This window comes from Dermacentor andersoni, chromosome 3 (genome assembly GCF_023375885.2).
Source record: "Dermacentor andersoni chromosome 3, qqDerAnde1_hic_scaffold, whole genome shotgun sequence".
NCBI classification, from domain to species: domain Eukaryota; kingdom Metazoa; phylum Arthropoda; class Arachnida; order Ixodida; family Ixodidae; genus Dermacentor; species Dermacentor andersoni.
Genome location: NC_092816.1, coordinates 155,730,768 through 155,757,372, shown reverse-complemented (window position 1 = coordinate 155,757,372; position 26,605 = coordinate 155,730,768). Strand labels below are relative to the sequence as shown.

Here is a 26,605-nt window from a genome sequence, read left to right as displayed (position 1 = left end):
ATACACGACGCGTTTCGGCGGTGGCTCTTCCCGTTCTCTCTCTCTATTTACCTTTAGGCCGGATCAGGCGATAAGAAAACAATGGCGATACGTTGTCAAGTGACATTTCTGAACAGGAACCTTCTCAATATAATCTTCTTCCACCGCTAATTACGTGTCATTATCACCTGCACATATATAATGAATATTGCACCTCTCACCATTCTTATAACACAACGAGGTTCATAATTATTTAACATTAAACGAATCTGACCAATCATCTCAGAAACCCATCATAAAATTACATGTATGCGCATGACCACTTGAATTCTAATCGTATTAACGACGATAAACATCCCCAATGAATGAGTTGTGCCTCAATTTCTTTCCTGATTCGAGAGTTTTGACGTGGATGTCGTGAAAACCTATATGTACATTCTTTCTTTCTTTCTTTCTTTCTTTCTTACTTCATATCAATTTGATTCGCTGCCGTGAAACGCGCATTGTTACCGTGGTAAAACAAAGAACAAATATTTGCCCCCCTCCATCCTTCTATTACAGTGGCATTTATAAATCTAGCACAGCGTGACAATGTAACACACACAGAGTCCACGAGAAATCTGTCGCCTTTGTTTTATTTTATTACTAACGTCATTTGTAGAAGTTGAAAAACAAGTCCACGAACGCGCCGTCGCAGCAAAGTGCAGCTTCTTTTAGTCAAAATATTTAAAAAATAAAACAGCATCGTCATCGCGAGCGAAGCTCCTGGAAACGCGGTCCAAGCTTGTGTAGTTGCTTCCAGTGGTCGTTAGCTGGTGGCAGTGGCGGCGTTGGAAGGTCCGGTCTGCCGTACTCCCCCGGTGTTACACGATTTGCTATCCCTCGCCTTATCGGAGACCTGTTAATCAGTTGCGTGTATTCAATAAATCAGGGCACTGTTGGAGTTGACGCACTGCTGGACCTGACGCACAAGTTGACGCACAGCAGCCTAGAGTGGCACTCATTCGAATCAATCCCTCGTCCAAAAAAACACAGACTTGCGAGATCTTGCGCATGCCCGAGAGGTGCAGCCTCGGCCAGGGCACGCGCACGCGCACTGCGGTGAGGTTCCCGCTTTCAAGAAGAAACCCACATCAGCGATACACACTTTGTTGATCGTGGCAAAGTTGCACGCTTTGCAAGTCGTTACCGACTTTCCTGAAGTCTCAGGGTGCGGTTTTGTTTCACCTTCCGCGCTCATTTCCTGAACTATATAAACGCCACCCATATCTTCCATGGAGTCACTAGAGGTATTTCGGGAGCACCTGGATCGATTCCACACTGGTGCTCAAGGACTGCCGACGTGAAAGTTGGCTCGCTCGTGCACTTTTAAAGAGGACGCTTCAGCATTTCGCAAGTCCTCTGTCCACTGTGAAAATGAACCTCGGCGCCCTGAAAGTACTTTCCCGCAACCTGACTCCAAATGTCCTCTGACGTCCCGTCACGCATGGTTCTACTCTGAGTGACCGTCCAGAGGCACGCCGCTCTGCACGACTAGTACAAATGTAAAGTTGTACAGCTGAGAGCGGCGCATAGGACTGCGCGGCGACGACACGTTGGCTTCGTCGCGTAAACGTCGCCTCTTGAGCGGTTGGCATCTGTGTATATACTGTCTTTGCATTACGCCACGAACCGACGGCGGTTGCAAATCGTCGCCTCGTTATTTTTCTTTGCTTTCTTAGAGAGGCAAGGGCCTACGCGTCGACGGCTCCACGAAGCTGTGCCTGTAGTCCCTGCTTCTTTTCTGGTTGTGCTGCCTCAAAGGCTCTGGCTGTTGTTGCTGCTGCTGTTGGTGATGGTGTGGCTGGTACGCCCTGGACTCGGGCGCAACCACCTGCCTGGACGTCGCCGACTGTCGGTGGCTCGGCGGGTGCTGTTGCTGCTGCGAGAACGGTCTCTGCTGCTGTGGCACTTGTCCGTTGCGGTATGGCTGCGGCGTCTGAATCTGGCGGTGTGGCGCGTGCGGCTGGCGCTGCTTCTGCTGCGGTCCACCGAAGACCGTGGCGGCGGCGGTGGAGGCCGCCGGAAATGACACCGGTCGGCGGTTCCTGCGCTGCTCCCGCTTCTGATGCGGCTGGTGGGCGGGCCACTCTTCGTCGGAAGACGAGTCCAGCTCGCGGGGCAGGAGCTCGTCGGAGCCGATGCCGCTGCTCGACTTGGAGCCTCCCTCGGGCCTGGCCGAGGCCCTCTTGCACACGGTCCCGTAGTCCTTGGGAGGCAGCAGGAGAGGGCCGCGGTCCGGGTTGCTCAGCTTCTCGCGTAGCTCGGCAGCCAGGGACGCGTACAGGCTGGCCATCCGGTCGCTAGACGTGGCCGAGCCGACCGAAGCCGCGCCGCCGCGGACTGGAGCAGGAAGAACAGCGGCGGGCCTTCGGGGCGGAGACGTGGCCAGACCCTCTTCGTCTTCATCGGAGACATCACTGCGGTCTTCGGAGCCGTCCTCGGTCCTGCCGTCGGAGGGCATCCGCGGCGGACCCGAGTGGTGGTGATGGTGGTGGAAGGAGTGCTCGCGCAGCAGGCCCTTGGCTGCCAGCCGGTGTTCGATCTCGCGGAACTTGGTCTGGTTGTCGGGCCGCTCGACGAGCTGCTGCAGCTGCTGGCGCAGCATGGCGGCCGTCTCGGACGAGTCGCAGCGATAGACGTGAACGTGCACGGGGCACCTGGTGACAGGGTTGTAGAGCAGCAGGATGCAGCACACCAGGTCGCCGTCCTGGTGCACGCACGTGACCGCGTGCTGGGGGATCAAGTGCTTCACCTGCTCCATCTTGCCCCGAACGCCGCGGGCGATGTTCTGAACCATCTTGATGCCCTTGCCACTGACCTGCAGTGAAAAAAAATAAAGAAAATACACACGCGTATCAATAACAGTGGCCATGTTACGGTTTACGACCCTCGCAAGGAATGGCGGTATATGTCTTGCACCGCATATCAAGCAGTGCAGCAAGTTTAGAAATATGACATGCGAGAGGTTTGCCTGGACGAAATTCGGCGATATATATTTTATCAACTGCGTGCTATACTTCAAAAAATCCTTTCTTTTTTTGGGGGGGTGGGGGGGGGGGTGTGGGGCGGACGGAGCTTAGGTTCTTTATCATCACGCATATTTATGTTTGCTGGAATACACCTACGCGTCTCCCACGTTAACAACTTCAAGAACGAGAAAGCTCTTTTAACGTTACCACTGCTTTTTCGTAACACCGATGGCTCAAAACAAGGTCGCGCTTTGCGCCTTGTATGGTTAAATAATGCATATGGAAGATTTGTTTACCATGTTCATTCAAAAAATTCGTTTAAAAAGACATTGCTGTGGGTATTTGTCGACATTGAAAGGACGAGCTCTCACTGCTATCCGGCACGCAAAAGGCCGGACGCTCTCCCGGTTAACATTGTGCTTTCTCCATTTATTTATTTCTCCGTCTTTTCCCTTCATCGAGTAGAATATATCGATTAATACCCGTGCCACACGGGTACAGAAAATGGCATTCATTAGTTAAGGCCTTAAGTTTCCGAATGACATCCTTTTTTTTTCGGCAGAGCTGCCACACGTCCAAATTTAATGACATTTGACCCGATGATGTCGATGACAGCGCCTTCTGAAGCGAGCAATGTTAGGGTATGAATTAAAAAATAAATATGCATTTACAATTTTAAACTGTCGTAATAAACAGTGAAATGTAAAACTAAGCATAATATGGCACAGTTAGCTTGAGTTTCTTGCTGTCTTTTAGAATCGACCATAGCAACTGTGGCCAACGTATGTCAAATGCGAAGCCCATAAACAAAATAGCAATATCCTGCCTGGCTGGCTGAGAGGAACATTCGGTATATCAAGAGCTTGGCTTCTCGGATGACAGAGCAACTCTGGATGTGTAGGCTGAACAGTCTGCTCAGGGAGACAAGAAAGGACAAGAAGAAATGTGGGAGTGATGTAGTTGTGGGGGATATCGATCTACCACAGAAAGTTACGTCTGTTCTCCGGAAAGGACCCAAGTTTGGTATAGAACCGAAACTGCCGCCGCATGAGCTCATTGCCGTTAATCGTCGAATTGCACGGAAGGCCGATCCAGAAGAGCAAGAAAAATGCCTTCTTGAGGGAGTTGACTGCTTGCTCAAATCTAGCTACCCGGGGCATACACGGCGAAAGGACTTGTCAACCGGAGCCATTGTGTCTTTCTTTAGCAAGAATGGCCTAACGCTTCTTCAAGCCGATAAGGAAGGCGGATTTGTAGTCATGTCGGATGATAATTTCTCGATAAGGGCTGCTCAGGCGATTAAAAAGAATTTTTCACCTATTCCAGTAAAATCGACAAAAGTCAAAGCCAACGCTGTGGCAATGTGTGAGCGGCTGGGGTTGGCCAGCCTTGCGAAAGAAATTAACAAAAGCAAAAGTAATGCGCTGAAGGTGTTCTTTTCAGTAAAAACGCATAAGCAAGACCTGCCTTTCAGAACAATAGTGACGGAAAAAGGGGCATGGCAGAAGCAACTTAGCTCTTACCTGTTAAAAAATTTGCGTGAACTAGATGTACAAGATCCGTTTTTAACGACAAGATCGGATGAAGTATTTGAATTCCTGAGAACTGAAGCTAGTCTGGGCTTTGCCTTTTCTGTTGATATTGTTGATTTATATTATTCTGTTCCCCATGATGCTCTGTTCTTTGCGGTTAGGGAGTGCATTGAAAGGAATGATCATATTTCTTTTCAGAACTCTGCCGGTGTTTCTACTGACGACTTTTTAAGCCTTTTAAAGTTTTACCTGGAGTCTACTTTTATAATGTTTGACCAGCAGTTTTTTCTGCAGAAAGCTGGTATATGCATAGGATCCTGTGTCGCCCCTGTGTTGTGTAACATTTTTCTTTCACAAATGGACCAAGTATTGCACCATGTGTTACCAGCTAACAAAGTTTCAAAAGTGTTTAGGTATGTAGATGATTTTTTAATTATTTTAACTAAGGACGGGAGTCTAAACTCCGCAGAGGTTGTGGCTAATGTTTTATCCTTTTTAGACAACATGAAAAAGGCTTGGATTTTACACATGAACTGCCGCAAGGAAATGTTTTACAGTTTTTAAATCTTAGCATTGAGTTTGGTAAGGATCATGTATGTTCGTGCTATGCACCACGTGCGAAGAAAGAGCTTCTGCCATTTGACTCAGCGCATTCGAAATTGGTAAAGAGAGGAACTGCGTCACTCTGCCCTGAGTCCGCGCTCAGGAAGTCGTGTGTTCACAAGATGGCATTGAGTTTCGACAATCAATTGGCTAGGCTGGCTTCAGCTGGGTTCCCTGGTTCGCTCCTAACAGGAGTAGCCGAAAGCCTCTTACAGAAAATGAAGAGAAAGGTGATGAGAGCTGGAGCAAAGGCCCCTCGGCAAGAGGTGAGACCGGTGGCTGTGCCGTATATGCACAAGGTGGCCCACAATCTGAAGAAGGTAGCGAGCAGACATGGCGTCCCGCTAGTGTTTTCAGCCCCAAGGAAGCTCGGAAGCCTTTGCTCCCAAATCGCCAAAAGAAAAGAAGAAAGTGAAAAAGGCTGTGGAACCAAACATGGGCGACCTTTCATGAAGTGTGCCGAAGGGGTTGTCTACGAGATCCCCCTTTCGTGCGGTCGTTCCTATATAGGTCAGACCGGGCGCTGTGTTAATGAGCGTGTCAGGGAGCACGAAAGAAATGTTGAGCAAATGAAAGAGGGCCCAAATTTGCCTAAGCACATCGGGACCTGTCCCACACGCTCTTGTGAACCACGTTTTTCAGACGTGCGGATTCTTGCCCGAAGTAAAGATACTAGAGCAAGGGAACTGGTTGAAGCCTATCACATAGGCAAGAAAGGCAGCTTGTGCGTTAGCGATACTTCGATAACATTATACAAGGCCGAGACGAGGTTTCTTGAGCGTGTTGCGTCATGAATGTTTGATTAGATGCGTGAATGAATGTTTGCTCTGTGCGCATGTGTTGACACACAGTATATATGTGCCTGCGTTCTGTAAATAAAACAGTTGCGAGTGGCGCCCTGTCCCGTTCTCTTCTCTTGTGTGTGTCTGTTTATTTGGCGTCTTCATATTTTATAATGTACGCTTTTGTCACGTGATGAACGAGAAGACGGGGAACCGAGGGGCCTGATTTATGTTAGTCACAATCATATCAAACCAACAGTTAATGAGGCTGACGAAAGCACAGGGGGGAAACTATTTGTTGTTTTAATCGAAGTATGGAAACGATCAAGTAAAGAGGAATGAAAGAAGATGAAAAAAAGCAACTTGCCACCCGTGGGAACCGAAGCCAGGCAATCCGCCACACGTAACTCGTTACACTTAAGTTAACAGCAACAATTTCACGATTACCCTGTCACACGGACGTTTCTTTAGCGTGCCTATAATTGCAAATTAACTCAATGCAGGCAAAATGCTTCTAACACTTACTTTTCAAGCACGCTTGGCTTCAGCTGAGCGGAACGAACGCGGCTCACCTGAAGGGTGACCTTGGGCGGCTCCACTTCCCGCTCACGTTCCAGCAGGAACCGCAGCACGGGCCCGATGTACTCGAGGCCCCGGAGACCGCGGGACTCCTTGGCGCCCAGGAACCACACGTAGTACGACTGCTTCTTCATCTCCTTGGCGCCCCGGCGGAACGCCATGGCACCGCCGACCGCTGTGTGTGTGTGCGTAGCCTTCGCGCGGAGACGCGATCCACCTCGCGGAGAGCGAGCCCGTCAGGGCTTCATGTTCGCATCCGCACTGACGCTGCGGTGCGAAGGCACAGTACCAGCCGGTCGCTCTCTGACGACGGCCCGCGTGAGCTTTTCAGGATGGTCGTTCGTTCACGCCTGGACGAGTGTCCGAAGACGCGATTCGATCCCTGCGGCTCAACCTGCAATCAGAGGAGAAGAGAGGAGTCCTATTGTAGGCCAGCGGGTTGATGCTGGCGTGAAAAGGAAGACAGCAAAAAATGGCTAAACGCCCTTAAGAAAACGCTGCCAGGCCCCCTTTTCGCCACGCTTCACGAACTGGAGTTACAAATTATAGACACACGTATCTGGGGTGGCGTCAAGGGTCGAAAGGCTGCGACATGGAGGAAGGGGTCAATCCGTATAGTTCGGCATTTTTTTTTTTTTCTATCGGCCGGACGAAGTGGAACGCGCACTAGTGCACTCTTTATAGGGTTCCACGTCGTGTCTGACGGCCGCGCGCGAAGATTTAAAGACAGAATGTGATACACTGACGCGTCGGACGGGGCCACGATGATAAGACGCGCGGACAGAGAGGGCGCGCTTTCACGAGTATGTGGGACAAGTCTCACGAGCGCCGAACCTAGTCATTCGGCGGTCACACCTTGCAGACGGAAACCGTGGCGTGTCTCTCGCCAGACGGAACATTGCCGGAAAAGTATATATGCCGTCTGCGAGGCACGTTGCACAGGAGAGACAGACGCTGACTGCAGTGAGAAGCGGCGGATTTTAGCCTGTCCGATGGGCTGGCATACTCACTGAAGGCGAGAGAGAGAGAGAGACAAAAAGAAACAAAGTAAAAGAAGGGTGGTTCACCAGATGTACCTTACATTGGGGGAAGGGGATACAGTGAGGAAAAAGAAGGAGGAAGAAGGCGAGAGAAAAAGAGCACCAGTTCTGTGCAAACTTGGAGTTGCCCACCAAGTCTTTCGACTTGAGATACTCTATACAGAGTGCCTTCGCAACACTTGAATTATACGCAATATGACGGCACAAACACACAAGCAACGCATACACCCACTGGCGCACACATATACTGGTTACTCACAAACTCTCATTAACACCTGAAGGTATCGTGAAAAAAAACTACACTCGGTGGAAACCTACGAATAGAGTACTTGCGAAATGCACTGTTGTCCCACTCAAAGCAAATTGATAGAGATATGCGCCAGCCATTCACGTTCGACCATTTCCGCGACGTCCGCGCGGGGGCGAATTAACTATGGTCAATACAACGGGCTCTCGACGTGACGGAGAGGCTAGGTCTTTCTGTCCCGACGTGGGAGCGGCCCGCTGCGTGCTAGTCCACGTTCCGATGGACCTCAATAAAGTTTTGTTCTTCATCATCCATCCACTAATGGCGATTGCGGGGAACTACGTTTTGGAGCGGCGGAAGCGCAGCGAGCACGTGTACTGCGGTTTTGCGGGCGGAGCTTGTGCAACGTTCTTAGTTTCTCACCGAGTATATACTATAAGCACGTAGGTTACCGGTTTCCCCAGCACAGGGTAGCCAGCCAGTACTTGCACTGACAATCCTCCCTGTATTTCCTCCCCCTTTGTCTCTCTCTCTCTCGCTGTTACGAGCAGCCCACAGGCGTTGCTTTTAAGCACCCGTCACAAAGTGTACCAACATATACGTTGGCAATCAGCGCCCTAAAGACGGCGCTCCAGGAGATGAGCCACTGCATCGCTAGATTTCACACGCTACGAAGGAGCCTGGTGGCTCACTTAAGGCACGAGAAGAAGAAGAAGAGGCCTTATCAGTGGCCGCCCCGTTCACCGAATCTCATTCGACTCCGTGGCATTACGGCACGCAGGCGTGTCCGCGTACGCACCGGGCCGCGCAGCCGTATACCATAGAATCAGCGCCGTGCTAGACGGGGTATCGTTCCAGAGAGCTGCCGCGCTCACCGCGCCGGACGCCCAAAGCATCCGGCCACGCAAGCTGCGGCAACATCTGGAATCCGGCTCTCCGTTATCGGAGCGAAGGCCGCCGTGTCTCCCCTTTTTTTCTTGCTGCATTCTTTCGCTTCTGTCTCTCTCTTTCGCAGCCTTTTGTGCCGTCTCGGTATGCTGGGCGTCCGGCAGGAAAACGGGGCCTTCCGATCCGGCCCCCTCTGCGTTACACGGTTCGTGGGCACCGGCACTGCGAGGTCCGCTTCGTTACGCTACGGCCGCGCACGACGCCCTATACCCCGCCGCCGACGTCGCAAAGAAAAAAGTCGAGCAGACGGCTGCGATAGGGCTGTGCATCATTGCTCTTCGGCGGTCACGCCCGGATGCACCCACTTCTGGTGTCCCTCCGGACGCGATGTGCAGGACCCGTACTCGAAACGTCCGTCCTACGCGTATACGATACAACCACGCGTGTCGATAACACCGTTCGCGTGCCTAGGATGCCGGAGGGCGGGCGCGAAATCAGCTTCGAGTAGAATGGATGCGATAAGTAAGTGGCACGCTGAAGAAGGGACACCCGTATAGTATAGACCTGATTCCAGGAGAGAATCCCAGGTGACACCGTGGAGTAATCTGTCACATTGCGCGAGTCGACAGGTCTCTGCGACCTCTCTTAGTCTTGGTTCGTACCTTCAAGTGTGCCACAAACTGGTGTTCTCTCTATTCCCTACCGTATAGACGCGTCTAAGCAGGGAGCAAAGCGGACAGCGGCCGTCTTAAGTTTGTTTACAATTCTGACGAAGCCGGAAAAAGAGACAGTTTCACGAAGACAGCATCGACGTAAGAAACGATGAGGGGTACTTTGTTGCCCAAACAAAAATGGCGGTTGAGTAGAATGCTTGGAAACCCGAAGGGAGACCGTCTGCTCCCAGGAAAACGTATTCGCTCTTAGTTACACGCTTAATGTAAGCTTCTTCGTATTTCTTTTTTGCACAAGTTTGCACGCGCAAAGTGTTAAAATACAGCGATGATATGTGCTTTTCTTAGCTTAATTCCTTGAGGCAAGATGGCACCCCGTCGCTGAGACATTTTTCAGATCATTCCAGACGCCTTCCATTACTTAGGCTCGAAGATATCCTTTTAGCTGCCAACGTAGACCACCCCCAATGCTGGCCAGGATTTGAACACACCCTTTCTCTCTTTTCATCCGATTATGCCTCTCCAGCGCAGGGTAGCGAGCAGAAGAGGCGTCTGGTTCCTGATTACTTTGATTTTCTCTCTGTATATATGTATACATATCCTTCTACCATTGCGCTATGTTATGAAATGTGATACGTAAAGATACGCTCACGATTACGTGAGTTAGCGCACACGAGATTTTTCTTCTTTTTTGACACATCTGTGGGCCTATTCAAAACAAAAAGCTGCTTAGTGCAGCTTTTTGTTAATCAAGTAAACCACTCTGTCCGTTTGTTTGTGAAGGAAAAGGGGCTCGAGTCTTTTATTCCTGGATTTATAACATATAGTTTGCGGAGATGGCAAACACCGGAACGCCGAAGGGAAGTATATGCTTAGTACAGGAGAACATAAGCATTCCGAGGAACGAATGAAAAACAGCGGCACCTCATTTTCACCCATTTTTTCCCCCTACAGATACAATTGTAAGCGGAAAGAGAGAGGAATTTGACAGCAGAAAAGCAGAAAGATCCGCGTAAGCTATAGATTATTATATGGCCTGCTGCTCTCCACTGAAATGTGATGAATGAATAATTAGACAAGGAAGTTCAAATGCACCAGTCCACAATGTTTCAGTATCTTTAAATCCAATAAAAGTATGTATTTACAGCTTATCGAAAACAGCGTAATCGTTCAAATAAAATGTAAAAATGAAAATTAGCAAGAAAGATATGAGAAAGAGATCTGGTTTACGTTTATAAAGGAGCATCCGTATAGTAGAAAAAAAAAAAGGAGGTTCGGATTAATTCAGACCACCTGGGGTTAAAACTACTCCCCTGTCAGAACACCACAGTGTGAATCATGATGGAATCCGCGACCACTGATAAGCAGGACATCTGTATCAACGAAGTCACAAAGTGAGGTGTATACATGATGGTGTATACCTAAACGCAATACATAAAAAAAATATTGAGTTTTACGTGTCAAAAGCATTATCTGATTATGAGGCCCGCCGTGGTGGGGTACTCCGGAATAATTTGGACCACTTGGGGTTCTTTAACGTGCTCCTAAAGCTAAGTACACAGGTGTGTTCGCATATCGCCCCATCGAAATGCGGACGCCGTGGCCGGGATTCGATCCCGCGACGTGGTACTTATCAGCCCAACACCATAACCACTAAACAACCACGGCGAATCTATACACAATACTTAAACACCTACATAGGGTTTCATCTGGCGAAACATGTAGCCGATGATGATGCGTTCCATACATATTCTGTCATACTGAGATTTGTGTGCAGGAGGGAGCACGACTTTGTTGACCTTGTTGTATTGAGAGTTCTTCTTTTTTATTGTGCAGAAATACCTTTTATATTGTGTTCTTTACTCACGTAGAAAAAGCATTTGTTGTATATATGCACCATATAGCATGTGTCTAACATAGCATGTACGCCATGTTATATGTGCACGTAACATAACATGCACGCTATGTTACATGAATATGTTACATTCACAATAGTGCAAGGTACACGTGAAACGGTGTGTGTAACAATCCATGTGTAAAACAACTTCTTCGCAAAAGAAGGATTTGCAGGCCCCCATTCGTGCGCCAACCACTTCTCTTTATTGCGTAAAAAAAATTGTTCTTCATTTTCTTTTATTGCCATTGAAATTATATATGAACACCCCTGGCGCATTTCTGCCGTCGGCGACGCCGACGGCAAAAATGGAGCAGCCTGAGTGGTCCCCGCATCTTGAAAGCCATCTGCGACGGCGACAGAGCCCCAGCGGTGCGCTGTGTTTTCGTGGCTCATAGTTCCCGTCGATGCGAGAGGCAGCGCGAAAGCAGCGCTCGCTGCTGCTGCCGCCGCGCTTCCTCACTCCAGCGGTTTGACAGCGAGTTTCCCCGGTCATCGAGTGAGATGGTTTCATGTTTGCTCGTGCACGCCAGACGCCATGCTCGTTAATTTAGTTAGTATGCCTATGTGTACAAGCTTATACCGCCGATAACCATCCTATACTTCTGTCCGCTAATTTGCTATGGCAATTGATGCTTCGCCTTTCGGGCGAAACTGCGACTTTTTTTTTTTTTTTTTTATGCGTGTATCGTGTCTGCGCGCCTTGTGTCCTCACATTCGCATGCATACAGGAGCGCTTGTCGTTCGACGCGTCCCCGCTTCGGCTGCTTACAAACACGCCGGCGAACAAGCCAGCTCTTCGGTCGGCGCTTTGTCGCGCGAGCGCTTCGCCATCGTAATCGGCTTTCCGGCCTTGCGCATCCGTTCTGCGGCGAAGCAGCAGCTGAGGTTACGCAGCTACAGCGATGAGCAATCGCGTGGCAGGAGCGCATCCGGATCGCGCGGCGCCTTCTCCAGGGTCAACCAGCGCGGAGGCTTTATCTTCGAAAGAAAAGCGGACCGCGCTCCGTAGCGATCGACTCTAGCGAACGTTCGGCAGTGAAAAATAAAAAAAACGTAAGAAAAAAATTAGGACGACCGAGTCGGGCGATGTCGGCACGCAGCGGATGGAGGCGTGCGCATACGCGGCGTGAAACGGGTCGCAAGGCCCTCTTACATGCGCAATAGTTGGAGCAACGATACGACCAACGCTTGCTTAGCGAGCGTGGCCGGAGAATCGTAATGTTTTTTTCGTCCTTTCTAATCGTTTCCTTTGATGTGCGGGGCCTCTTATTCATTACCACTCGGGGAGAACCGTTCTTTCCTGCGGAGGTCGTGAGAGTTTCCTCGCATCGGATTAAAAGAACCGCCGCGAGCTCGTACAGCGTTGGCGCGGTTGGAGGAATATCTTAGCGAGGTATGCCATGCCTCCTTCGAGCCGAGGGACGAAGCTTTCTTTATCTGTAATACTTTTTTATTTCTTCTTCCCCTCCGCGAACGTGCGTTTTCTTTTTATCTCGGGCGGTCGCCCGCATCGTAAAAAGGTTCCTACGAACCAGCGCGGAAAGCGCGGAGGAGGTGGGATCTGCGAAACGCCTTGTTTTCGTGTGTGTACGCATATATAGTATGTACTACGTGAGCGATCGTCGTCAATTAAAGAACACGCACTCGCACGCACGTAAGCGCTCAACACAGGCACGCTCGCACACACACACCACACGTACCTATGCGGGTCTCGTAGATCCCGGCGAATATGCTTTCGCCTCCTGATCACCCGGTCACGCCGAAATACTCGCCAACCTAGTATATACGCCTAGCATGAAAAACGAGCGGCTCCCACACCTTTCGTTCCTCTCTCGCGTTTCCGTGGGTCCCGCTGTATTGACTCGGTCGTTTATGTTATGTGCCCCCTCTCTCTTTCTCTCTCTCTCTCACACACACACGCACACACGCACACACGCACGCACGCACACGCACACACACACACAAACACACACACACACACACACACACACGCACACACGCACGCACGCACGCACGCACGCACGCTTTCAGTTCCCGTGTTCGTGTTACGCCGTCATTCTCTGGCGTGTTTACAGCCGCTGCACGACACCGTTCCTCGGACTTTCATCACCATGTTTTCCCCGCCACTTGCTTCTTGTTTTCGCTGCGACATCTCAGCTTTTCGTGTTTGTGGTGCTGTCGAATATTCTACTCGTGCTCGCCGAAGAATGCAATATTTAAGCCATAATTTGCGGACGCCGTGAGAAGAATTTCACTCGAGCGACGAACACAACGCGACGTGATAAGCCGCGTGTTGCTGCGTGCTCTCTGTAGTTGCGCTATCGAGCTGAAAAAATAACAATAACAAACTAAGCGAAGAAGGACATCCATCACAAAGCAGCTGGAGCGCAAGTACAAAATAATTAAACGCGGTTTAACATTCGGGCGAGTTTGCACGAATCCATCAAAAAGTGCGCGGGCCGTACGGCAAACAAGGAGCCGCTTGTGGTGCATTCGTTCTTCGATCTTTTCTTGGCGTTTGTTGCACTGCACCAACTGAAACGACCGACAATCCTGCGCGCGACGTCTGCTGCTGCAGAAGAGAGAGCACCGAGTGTTTGCTGCACCACTGTCCTCGATTTCAATGGCAGCGGCAAACAATCTCCGACGCGTCGCTACGACTGGGCCGATGAGTGCAGGCGCTGAGTTCAACACCACCCGCACCGCTCGACGGCCCACGATGCTGTGAAGACACATTCGTGCTTCTTGTGGAGAATTGGCCAATGTGAATGGCTTTGACTGCGTGCTGCAATTTGTGCAGCGTGCACATATTCACTACGCGATTCCTTCCCTCTCTCTTTCTCTCTCTCTCTCTCTCTCTATCTATCTCTCTCTCCTCCCTTTCATCCGTGCATAGCCCTGTTATTTTACCCTGGGTAGGGTAGTCAATCAGGTGCTCTTCTGGTTAACATCCCTGCCCTCTTCTTTTTCCTCCTACGACGTTTGTAGCGCGCATTTTTATTTGAGTTTGATCAGACTTCTTGCTTTTTCTTCTTTCTTCATTTTTTTTTGTCATTGGTGTGCATCGTTTTATTTAGCGTGACCTGCGGTGATTTCTCGCTCCCTTCCTACTGCCGTGCTAAATTCCGTGTGGTTCATGTACTTGATTATGTTTTCTTTGTTACATCTGCCATATTGGTGCATTTGCTTCCTCTTTCCTTCCTTTTATCCCATCTTGAATTTCTGTGTTTGTATGCCATCGTATCTGAAGAGTAGGCCGGCGTTGGCCTCTCTGTCAACCTCTCTGGCAACATTCGTTAATAAAACGGAGGCAGCCTTACCCTTCCCCTTTTGCAATAGTACCCCTCCCCTTTCCACCGCAGCGTCTTCGGCGCATTTTAATGTGGAATAAACGTGTTTTCATTCATTCTGTCAACTGAATATATGTGTTCTTATATCGCGCAGCAACAACAGTTGTTGTTGTTGTTGTTGTTGTTGTTGTTGTTGTTGTTGTTGTTGTTGTTGTTGTTGTTGTTGTTGTTGTTGTTGTTGTTGTTGTTGTTTGCAACGGCAAACGCTAATTTCCCAACGTTGCGTCCTTGTACTATCATTCGCGCCAACCGCTGTATCTTAACCGTTTGCATCGCTGCATTCATTTCCCGTTGAAAAGCGAGCGTGTTGTTTTCTCCTTCACTCGTCGTGTTACCATTGCCATCGTTCTCCGGTTGCTTGGAACAATAAGTTATGTCCTACGCATTCGCAAGTTTATAAGCTTTGTACCCCCCCCCCCCCATCCCTCCTCCCGCAACTTAGAGCCTGCGTTCGATTACTAACGCTTGCTAAAGCATGCGGTTGGGATTACGTGAAATGTCTCTTTCAAAAAAGAAAGAAGAAAGAAAGAAAGAAAGCTTCGACCTTCACTTTCTCGTTGTAGTAATCAACATTTGGCCTCACAAGGAATGATACTTCAGGATTAAAAGAATAGTTCAGCAGTCTGAAACTGACTCAGTCATCCTCATTGGCACCCCTTCGAAACGAATTATTGGGTATTCCCCTTCCTTCATTCTCCTCACCTGCATTTCATTTCACGTTGACGCACGTAGGCGCCTGCTACTCGTATGCTCGACTGGATGATTGTGTTAAATAATAGCGCTCGTAAGAGAAGCGACGACTACAAAGAAAAAAAAAGGAAGAAGACGATGCAGTGATATACCATTGTTAATGTTCCCGCGCACACAATGTGAATTTTCTTTGGCAAGTGCTAATGAAGTTCTTCCTGAAGGTAACTTGTTGGGTGAGTTGGTACACGGGCCCGTATTCATGAAACCCTCTTACGCTCTACACTTATTCTCGATAGAAAATTCCAGCCAAAATTTATGTCGGACGCATCACTGGCGAAGGCGATTGGCCAGTTGCGAAGAATACTTACGAAAGGAGAGCTTATTGAATTCGACCAGAGAAGCTTTGCGAATTTGGCCCAAGGAGGCAAAGAAGGCCGCGGAAACGCAAAACAAGTAAATGTGCGCGGTTCCAGAACGACGAGTTCGTCACAAGATGTTTAAACAGAACGAGACGAAAGCAACCCTTATCAGAACTAGCAACTTCCTCGCGTTCCCGATTCCTCCCAAAAGTGCATGCTACTACCCCGGAGGCAACGTTTTGCAATTTTTTCCTATAGTTACCATGGTCCCTCCTTGCCTCGTCTTCGAAGCTATACGGCTAGCCATCCTGTATATACAGACCGACTTCCACGACGAACGCTTACTTTGAAATCGGCTCGCTCGCCTTTGTCGTCCTGCACGCAACGGGGAGGAACAAAACTTGGAAAAGAAGAAATAAAGAAAAAAAAGAAAGAAAAAAACTGGGTCGCGCCTCTGCTATACGGCAACTCGCCGAGTGCTGCTGCTGCAGCTGGTTGGGCAATTAAGAGATCGGGGACGCGCATGCAAATGGGAGATCACCAGCCTCCGTGTTTCCCGCGCGTAATCTGCACGAGGGGGGAGGAGGAAAGCACGCGTCCCTATGCGCGCGACGACCGGAAGGAAGACGAAGAGTTGGGATCAACTCGGTGCGATAGGGCAGCTGCAGGGACGCGCCGCGTTTGACGTGGGCGAAAAAAAGAATTCGAGGAAGGAACAAGTGGTCCCATGGCCGCGGCTTTTTTAAGGGCTTTCCCTGCCGTACCCTCCGGGATTTAGTGCATAGTAAACTATACAAGAGGTAACGTTTCTAGCCGAATATGCGACCTACATATATATAGGACTGAATGTTGGTCATCTATAGGTATCTCTAACCACCTAACGGCATAGGGCGTGATGTTTAACGCGATTTGCTTAATCTTGCTAATTTTTCTTGCGTTTCGCCTGTCGCTTCCTTGGCCAAGAAGATATGTGTCAATGGGAGCTGCGGCTTGTATGTATAGTGCCCAATTTTGACGGAGAAAGCAGGAAGCGGAACTCGCGGGAGGCTTTCTTCGGCTAAAATCGTCACTTACAGCGCATACATAGACGGAAGACAAAAAAGGGACGACGTAGACAAGCGTTAACGAGTTAAACCCTCCAGCGCTTGTCTATACGTCGTTCCTTTTTTGTCCTCCGTCTATGTATGCGCTGTAAGTGACGATTTTACCGTGGAATACCAACTAGCCCGTACTCAAACCTTGCTTCAGTATGTTTCTTCGGGTGTTTGAGGCGGTACGTTGAAAGAAAAGAAAATGCATAAGGGTGTCCCCAACTATCATGCACCAATATTACAAAGTATGCAAATACAACGTAGATGGACAGATCCAAGGTAATGTTGTTTGCCGTCGCTTGGAGATACTCAGATTACGTTTTTGCATTTCGTCTAATTACATAACTATTCTGAATTAATTATTCAACTTCTCGAATATTACACTTAGATGAAAAGTGTCAATGAGAAAATTGTAAGGCAACACGAAAAACCCCCGAAAGAGCTTTCCGTTGCTGAGTAGGCGCTACATAAAAGTGTTTTTCCGAGTGTAAAAGAAGCTCGCGAGTACACGCAAAGTGCCTCGAGCTGTCAGCCGCGCGGCAATTGGCCTTTGGCAATTGGAAAGTGGCATTGCGCATGCGCAGAATCCACACTGGGCGTCGGTTATATTGAACGGAGGGTGGCTAAAGCATGCGCTAACTTTGGGTACAGTACTTATAAAACTCATTTACGGTGCAAATGAAAACGCAATGCTTAATCTCGGTTCGAGCTAACATAATATTAGTGGTTCAACGGGCAATTCCACTTTTGAATCGAAGAAGGCAGTCGCGTATTATCGCGCAAACCTTCATAAACCGGCGCGCCCTTATATGAAATGCTGGTGCTAGCACCGAGCGCGGTAAGTGCCCGCTAATATTTTTTACCACCTCAAGCACGTGCACTGTCTATAGTAGGCACTGTATGTCTCTGGCACAATTTTACTATCTCGCTGTTCTAAATGTGAAATTTCCCGTTGTATATATATAGGATTTTCATTAGTCCGCCGCACTGCCTTCAAACAGCACGAACATGATCCCTGCTGCGCGTGCTTCTTTCACGTCCTCCGTAACCGCGGGTATACGATCATTCGTGGGAACGACTTTAAACGAGTTAATTAGGCCACTTCGCCCGTGTCTCTAGCCGCAGGTGGCGCTGAACGCTGATCGCACGGGAAGGAAAGAGGTTGCCCAAAGTACTTAAGCGTCGTTGACTGCGTGCCAAGCTTCTGACGAAGCGAGGCCTTTTTAACGAGGCGGCCTTATAGGACGTCGAGTACGCGAGAGCTCCGGAGGGCTCGACGCAAATCCCTGTGGTGTGCGCGTGCGTGTACATGCAAATGAAGTCGTTACTCGAGGCTCCCGCTGTGACGGCGCCGCCGACGGAGCGGGCCAAATTAGTTCGACAACGGAAGCATTAATTAGGGAAAACCAGTCCGCGCGTTTTTGACTCCGGTGAACAAGCAATTACTGGACTTGCGACTCGCAGGGGGTCGTCCTTGCGGCGCGCGTGCGTGTGTGTGTGTGCGCAAGGCACGTTCGAACGGCTTGATCGCGGACGGCAGGGATAGCGGAGACGTGTTGCGGACACGCACGATCGCCGATCGTGTCCGGCTGTTCGGTTCGGTTATCGACGAGTGCGTATATATATACCGGCCGTCCGTCGGCTGGGCCTCACGTTTCCTCCGCCTTTCTTCGTTGTTTCGGTGCAGCTGACTTCGGCATTCGAAACGCGGCGATATCTCCTCTTTCCTTTTTCTTCCCCCTTTTTTTTTCTTTTTTATTAAAGCCGTATTCCCTCCCGGAGTCCTGTGGCGCTACAAATTGGGCTAATTGCTCTACGCCTTCGTTTCTCGCCAATTTGCGTTTCTTTTTCGTACACCCGTATGCTCGCCTGGCGTGCGCTTACGCTTCTCACTTTACTGTATGTGCCCTGAATGTGGTTGCAAATGATTGCTACTAGAGAGCTCTCGCATACAGCAACCGTCATTATTTTTTTTTTACCCGCTTAATCATGTTACCGGAGCGAAATCGACTGGGACGCAAAGAGGAGATGCAGACACTGCAAACGCTCGACTATTGTGAGTGCCCGTCTATATAGCGCGACTGATCCCCTATAGCGCCACCTCCGGCGCCTCCTTCACGCCCACACGACACCAGGTCCAAGCGGGGTCTCTGCTCCGGCTCGTTCCCGTCCCCGACCGACTCGCGTTTCGGTTGAGTGATGTAACAAACGTGTTCTGTTCGAGAAGCTACATCACCTCGACTTGCCATGCCGCGCTAACGCGCTCAGCCTTCACGTCCAGAGATATCTTTCATCCCACCCTGTACCCTTCCTATTGTCCCCACTGTGGGGCCAAACCCACGGTGTATCACTCCATATGGGAATGCCCTAACCCTTCAGGTGTTCCTCCTATACCCAACCCTACTCTTTCCTCTTGGGAGTCTGCGCTGCTCAGCACAAGCCAGCAGGAACAGCAACGGCTGATCCAGCGGGCTCGCGAAGTCGCGCATGGCAATGGAGCCCTGGACTGAGGGCCCCACTCATCGAGGAAATTTTCTACTCGCTTTATGCAATAAATGTTTATTCTCTCTCTCTCTCCAGCCGTCCAGCGTTCATGGTGTCTGTGCCTTCTCTTCGTGTCTCGTTTGATGTCGCGTTGGCAGCATGAAGCGGAAGTCCAGCGGCTAACCGTGTAGCCCGTCTGAGAGCACTGCCGTATTTTTTCTTTCCCTCGCCACAACTGGGTGATCTACGCCCCTTGCTGCCCTGCAGCTTTGAATGCGGCGAACGCCTTTAGTTAGGACGGTCAGAGCTGTCAGCTGATCGCCGATGCGGTAAAGGTATATAACGGAAGCGACAACGGTACGATAAAAACTATATTGTTTTGTGCGTCGTAATCTCTTGAAACTACGGCCGCCATTTGGCCGCGATCTTACTTGCCACGTGATGATGCGTGCTGTTATATAGTGAGCAAGAAGCATTACAAAACTAAAGCGAGAAGCATTACCCAACACAGTCTTCACAATACAACATTGGTAGCCGGCAGCCTTTACATTACCGCGTTTTACACAACGTTCCTTCATTCCCTATTACACCTTGACTCGATGATGATGATGATGATGATTATTATTATTATTTAGCGATATCTCCTTTGAAACGGGGCGGTGACAGTCACCTAGCCTGCTTGAGTTAATCGCACGCTTTTTATTTTAGCCTCTTGCACACATGTTCTTAAGAGGAAGCTTTAGCTGTGCCCCAATAACGACGCCGTGTATTTAAATACATGTAATACGCAGAAACGCCTTACTGATCTAACCACTGGACCGATTCTAAAGAAGTTTGCGGCATTTCAGGAGAAAATGTAACTTTTAGTGATTGTTGTAAGCCGAATTTTGATTTATGGCTGAGTTTTTCACGAAAATTGCCGCTAATTGGATAGCTTGAAAAAAAAAGTTGCATACAAGCAAGAAGTTTACAAATACGCAACTCTGCACCAAGAACAGATATCACAGTTCTGTAAAATGAACACGTCAGAACATCCAAAGCCAGCAAATTTGATGTATTCAGTGCTATGTTATGTGAACGTTTTACAATGTTTGCGAAGGTTCTGCAAGAAACTACTCAGATATTATTGGCGTACATGAGAGCGATCCATATTAGATCAAATTTCTCCGTTTTACATCTACTACTAGATGCAATTTCCGTAATTGCGATATCATTTTTCAATGCTGAGATATAGACTTGTCAACTTGATAGTTTCGTTTTCTGAAAACTTGCTATTTTCAGCAACCTTCCTTCGAAAAATGACGGCCTAAATGAAAACTTTGCTACGAACAGACATTCGATCTTAACCATCTCCCCCTTTTAAGTGCAGCAAACCTCATCAAACTTCGTACAGTGGTCACCAAGAAAAATTATTTCTTCTTTCCCATGTATTTAGATAGGAGGTCCCGAGCTAAATTTTCCTGAATCTTTCTTTTTTCTTCCTCAAAACTTCTCTATTTATCTTGTACCGCTACCTATGCCTTAACGTATGCGCTCGTATCAAACTCTTCCCTGTGTTTTTCTTTTTTCACCAATAGTCTATACGTCCCTTTCCAGACAGACAGCAGAACGAGTGTTAGAAGTAGAAGAACAAATTCGAACAGAATTCATCCGCGATTATTATCCAAATGCACGAATAGCAGAAACGCGTCATGCATGAGACGTGCACTGCAGTCGGGCTCCTCTCTCGCAAGAAAGCCAATAGCAGCGCCATCTCCCGACAGAAACTGTCGGTGTTTATTGACTGCGACAGTGTGGTACGTTTGGCTACTGAAGAACCCACTACGGCGAAATCGCAGTGAAAAATCGACACTAAGCGAAAGAAAAACATAAGCAGAAAAACAGAAGTAATTGAAAAGCTTTCACAATCCGTTTAGAGTGAAATAAGAACCATGGATATAAAGAAGTTTTACATAAGTTTGCAATTATATGCATATCGTGAGTAATTCAGAGTCAACGCATGAGCTGTGACAAGCATCGATACTGCTGATGAAACGGTTCCCTTCGTAGCAAAGCGCGTAAAAAAGACACTAACGCGTAAAAAAAGCAATAAGCTGAGACTAAAGAAACAAAAAACGCACCAAAGCACATAAAGTGTGAACGGCCCAAGGACGCCATCACATCTTACCGCGTGATGCAAATTATGTCGCACAAATAGTAGAATCTACAGGGCACTAATTACGGGCTCCCTTGGCTCCGGTTACCCCACGGCGATTCTTGAGTAAATTCATTTCGTAGTACGGCGCTCGCAGCGACTACGCAAATGCGCGGGACTGAACACGCCTTTCTCAGGCTACCCCGCGTCATATAGAAATAACCGAGGAGTTTTTTTCGAGCGCAATATTCTTTTTCAGTCGATGTGCGACATCTTCGGTGAATTCGAGGTAGTGACTAGAGAGGAGGCTTGTTTTAGAATACGGGGGTACGACAGCCTGGTTCTTTCGCAAACGCTACAAATCACGGTATTGCCGTCGCTAGAGGAGTCGCTCACCTTTGTGACGTCACTTCCGATCGCCGGTATTGGTGATGCAGGAGTTCTGGGGTTTTAACGTACCAAAACCATGATTATATTATGAGGCATGCCGTGGGGACTCCGGATTAATTTTGAGCTCCAACGCACGGCACACGGCCATTTTTGGATTTCACCCCCATCAAAATGCGTCCGCCGCGACCGGCATTTGATCCCTCGACCTCGTGCTTAGCAGCGCAGCACCACAGCCGCAAAGACATCGCGGCGGTTGAGTACTGGTGATGCCAGCTAGTGCTATCTAATGGCCCTTTGCGAACTGAGCAATGCGAACTGTGCATTGTCGTTTCAAAAGTGCCGCGATCACGGTACGTTTCCAGCGCTACCCTTCCCCCCGTGAGGATAGCAAATCGGAATCGCTTCCGGTTGCCCTCCTTTCCCTTCCCACCCCGTTTACCCGCTTCTCTCTCTCTCTTGGAGCAGGATCATTCGGCGCGTATCGGTGAAAACAAAGCAATAGCAGGGACGTGTCTGGCTATCCGTGATGTTAGTGATTCCCCGTCCACGACGCTTGTGCGAATTCTCAGGGAAGTTCAGGAGCTTCGAGCATCAAAAAAGATGTCATGCCCACGTACGCGCCGACGGCACATTTGCCACACCTGCGAAATCGCGAACAAAATCGCACTATGTGAACCAGGCTTAAGGCGTCACCGATGAATAAGATCCAACGTTTCCGGGGGCACTTCCGCACAATACGCACTCGCGATGAACATCTCCGTTCGAAAAGCGCTTCCGTAACTGTGTGGCATATACACTTGGCCAGCGGGACAAACGGAAGCCTCGAACCATTGCCCGTATACCGCTATCTACCTGTATGTTCTAGCACGCCCTTAAGAAGAGACACACGCTGCTTCCAGTTATCTGCGCGGGCATTTCTCGCGAACTGCGCGAATCCCGAGAAGTTACAGGGGAGTATTTGTAGCACGCAACAAGGGGGACCGGAGAGCACGACCGCCGCTGTATACCGATTCCATTCGAGATTAAGCGTAAAGGACGACTCGGGCGGAAACGGGGCCGCCGGATGTGGAGAGATGACCACATACGGATCAAGAAAGGGCGGCGGAAGTGGTATAAGTCTGTCGCACAATATTTCTTTTTGTTTTTCTGAAAGAATGAACAACAAGAGGGAGAAGTCCAGGAACCAGGAGCGGCGCAAAGGAAGAGACGCAACATTTAGAGACTCGCCCATGCTAGAACATACACCGACCTGCTACAACCGAACCTGTGAGCTGCGAACGCCAGCGCGGATCTCGGCATGCCCTTCCGTGTCCCAACAGTCGGCACTCGAGGGATGGCGTCGTTTATATATATACACACACACGCAACGCGCGTATCTGCGGAAGCAACCGGAAGAGGCGCGCAATCGACCTGCATTTTAACTGACACGCGCGCGACACGGAAAGGGCGCATATGGAAGAAGCGGGTCGCAGTATATATATGTGCGCGTAGAACTGCTCGGCGGGAGACACGGCGCGCGCGCGCGCGCGGTAGCACCACTTTCCCAGAGCATCGCTCGTAACACACGGGAGCAAGCAAGCGCCCCGGTGAACCCGGATGTGTTATGTGGCGGCAAGCACGCGGCGGGTCTCGTTCCTTATTATACGGCACCCACGGCGGCAGACAGGGCACGGCACGAAGAACGCGCACTGTCGGAGCACGCATATACCATACCTCCGTGGTATCGCGTGCGAGCCGAAGCAAAGTATGAACGCGCTCTGGATTTGTTTTTCCTTTTTCTTTCTTTCTTTTTAATGCAGGCTACACTTCCAGCTGCTTGGCGGCTAAGCCATTGCGTTCGTTGCTGGCTATCTGTTATTCGTAGCGTTATTTCCCTGTGCACACGATGACGGCTATAACAATTAAGTACAAGCCCTGCACACCAAACCGCAATGCGCCTGCCTTGTGTGCCTTCGCGCTCCAATACATATAGTTCCTGAAGGGGGATTGGAGCGAGAGGGCGGACACCTGCATTGAATAAAAAGGAGATTCCCATCCACCGTGATGTCATGGAAACGAGAGTACGTCGATGGCTGCTGCCATTTATACAAAGTCTCCGAGTAAAGTGCATTCGCAGGGGCGCTATAACGTAAATACATTGCAGTCTGTTTCTATTCCACTTTATACCATTGGCCCCCTACGATTGGTCAAAACATGCCTGGCCATGCCCACTTGCGAAAACTGCCGATCCATGTCATGCGAAGTCTCCCCATCTGTTATGACGCGTACTATACGCGCTGAGTATGCATGATAGGGCCGAACAACGGAATAAAATTTATTTGCGATTCTACTCCTTTTTTCGGCGATGGTTCAAAAGCTATTAGTCAGATTTTCATCGGGATGCGGCCACTCGGCTAGTGCGGCACGCGAAGTCACAGAACCGCAACAACTCGCGACGTCAAAGTGGCGTGTACGCACTAAAAGATGCATTAATAGTCCGAGCAAAATGGAATTTTTTCTTTTTTTTTCTTCGTAATAGACGGAGGAAGCACCGTTCCGAAAGGAATAGATGTCTGCTCGCCGGTCGCTCTGGCACTGGCGACTCGGCGCTGGCGGCGAGATGAATTTTTTTCTTTTTTGGTATAAAAATTTTTCCGTGCCAATATAACGATGTCATGCTCTGTATCACATCACTCTGCCAACTCTTCTTCGCTAAAAACTCGTTTTAGTGGAATTTTGAATTTCCCTTTGCGCACCACCGCGATTTTCGACCAGCCACCACAAGCTATGACCAAGGGGATGCGGACCAATCGCAGAGGCCGGCAGAACACTCCTCATCCGGGTATCTGCTTCCACTGCGCTAGCGCGGCCCCACCGATGCCGTCTCCACTTGTATGCGCTCCTATCCTCTTGTCAGCCAATTAGATAAGGAAAACATCTCGAATGTATGAGCAATGCTATTCGCTTTCAAAGCAAGCATAAGTGACCTCCCGAAAAACGAGGAGCGTATATAGTTGATTGCGCTGTTCAAAGAACGCTGCGGATGACCACCCGACGCTTGTGTCGGCGGTTACGTAAGGTTGACGTCAGGAGATCGGAATTAAGTCAAAGTGGAATAGTCTTACGTCATACGGTCACAGGTTTTCAGCAATTGCAGTGAACAACGGTTACGCTACCGAAGATCCGTGCTATATGGCCCTTTAACGTAAAGCTATTCCAATATGTTTTTATTCCAATCTCCTGACGTCAAATTTGCATAACCGCCGACGCAAGCATCGGGCGTTCACCCGCAGCGTTGTCTCAAAAGACCAATCAAACGCTCTCCTCGTTCATAGGAGGTCACTTTTGTTTGTTTAAAAAACGAATAGCATTGCCTACACTGAGCGGTTCGTCTTATCTAATTGGCTCACAAGAGGCGAGGAGCACGCTTAAGTGGAGAGGGATTCGATCGGGCCTAGCCACTGCACTGAAAATCGATAACCAGATGAAGAGGGTGGTGCCGGCGTCTGTGATTGGTCCGCTTTCCCTAACATAGCTTGCGGTGGCTGGTCGACAATCGCGGCGGCATGCATCGGAAGCTTAAGAATGATGCTAAAACGGATCCTCAGCAAAGAAGAGTTGGCAGAACGAGGTCGTAAACGGGCCGAAAGTGCTCGAAAACATTACATGGCCACGCAAAAAGTGTTATTACACGCAAATAAACTCATGCTCTCCGGCAGGTGCGAGTAGCCAGTGCCTGAGCGATCGGCTGCAGCCATCTTTTATTCCTTTCGGAACGGGGCAGCCTGCGGTTATTCAGAAGAAAATTCAGTTTTGTTCGGCATATTAATGCATCTTTAGCGCGTACACGTCACTATGACGCGGCGAGTTCTTGCGGTTATGTGACGTCGTGTGACAGGCAGGTGAAGCGGGTGCAGCCCGAAAACACTTGACCAATAGCCGAAGGCTCATGGCGAAAAGGCGTCGAACCAGAAATAACTATTTTTCTTTCGTTCAGTCAAATCATACATAATCAATGTGTGCACGTCATATGAGATTTTGAGCTATCGCGGCTTTCGTGACGTCGCGTGACAGACAGCTGAAGTGGGGGCGGTCCAAAAAAGTTTTCGAGCAATCGCGAAGGGCTGATTGCAGAATTGGAATAGAAAAGTTTGGAATAGTTCTACGTTATAGCGCCCATAGTTACGGTCAAATAGATCTGAATTTAATTTACAGGCCCAGTGCTTGTTGGCGAACGGGCGGCCACGGGCAGAGACCAAAGATGGCACCTTTGGGAACGTGCACATTTTCATGTTTTGCTAGAGATAAAGGCAGCCCTGAAACCGCAAATAACGACAATAGCCACGAAGGATTGCATGTTCACGTAGTTTTTTTGTTGGGTTTGACGTTAGCAGCCATGTTTATCGAAGCCTACAGAAGCAATACGCACTATAGACTTCAGCGCCAAAAGTCATAGTGGAAACTGGCAGTTCTCTAAGTACCTGCAAGGTCGTCGAGCCAGGCATCCCAGCAGGTATATAGGTAGCTGGTGCTCTGCGCGCATGCGTTCCCGGTGACCGTGTACACGTCTGGAGCAATGGCCGACGTCGCCGGCTCGATTTCAGTCCCTTTTTGCGAGCACCGCGATGCAAACGCGCGTACCAGGCAGCGCAGCCTACGGCCGCGACCTCCCATGAAGCGGTCCTCCGGCTGCAGTGGTGACTGATGATGGTGATGATGATATACGCGATAGCGTAAGGGCCCCGTGTCGCAGAAAATCCTGTGTCGGCGTTGGCGGAGTTGTCCGTGAGCGAAAATTTCCCTATGTATCTGTATATGTACAGTATGTGTCACGCCTTGCTATACGACATGCAGTATATATGCGGGTTATATTGTCACAGTATTCTATCACTAAAGTTG

At 49.4% G+C, this 26,605-nt stretch overlaps 1 protein-coding gene across 2 annotated transcripts in view; it reads right to left on the bottom strand.

Annotated features, from left to right (window-relative positions):
* Positions 1 to 595: 595 nt before the first annotated feature.
* Positions 596 to 26,605, bottom strand: part of LOC126524583 (uncharacterized) — a 141,280-nt gene continuing 115,270 nt past the window's right edge. For both annotated transcript variants that reach the window (XM_050172883.3, XM_055067384.2), the window contains 2 exons: positions 6,480 to 6,880; positions 596 to 2,839 (listed from right to left, as the gene is read on the bottom strand). In XM_050172883.3, the coding sequence (XP_050028840.1) occupies positions 1,697 to 2,839; positions 6,480 to 6,647 (1,311 nt within the window). In that variant the 5' untranslated portion in view covers positions 6,648 to 6,880 and the 3' untranslated portion in view covers positions 596 to 1,696. The remainder of the gene's footprint in view (positions 2,840 to 6,479; positions 6,881 to 26,605) is intronic.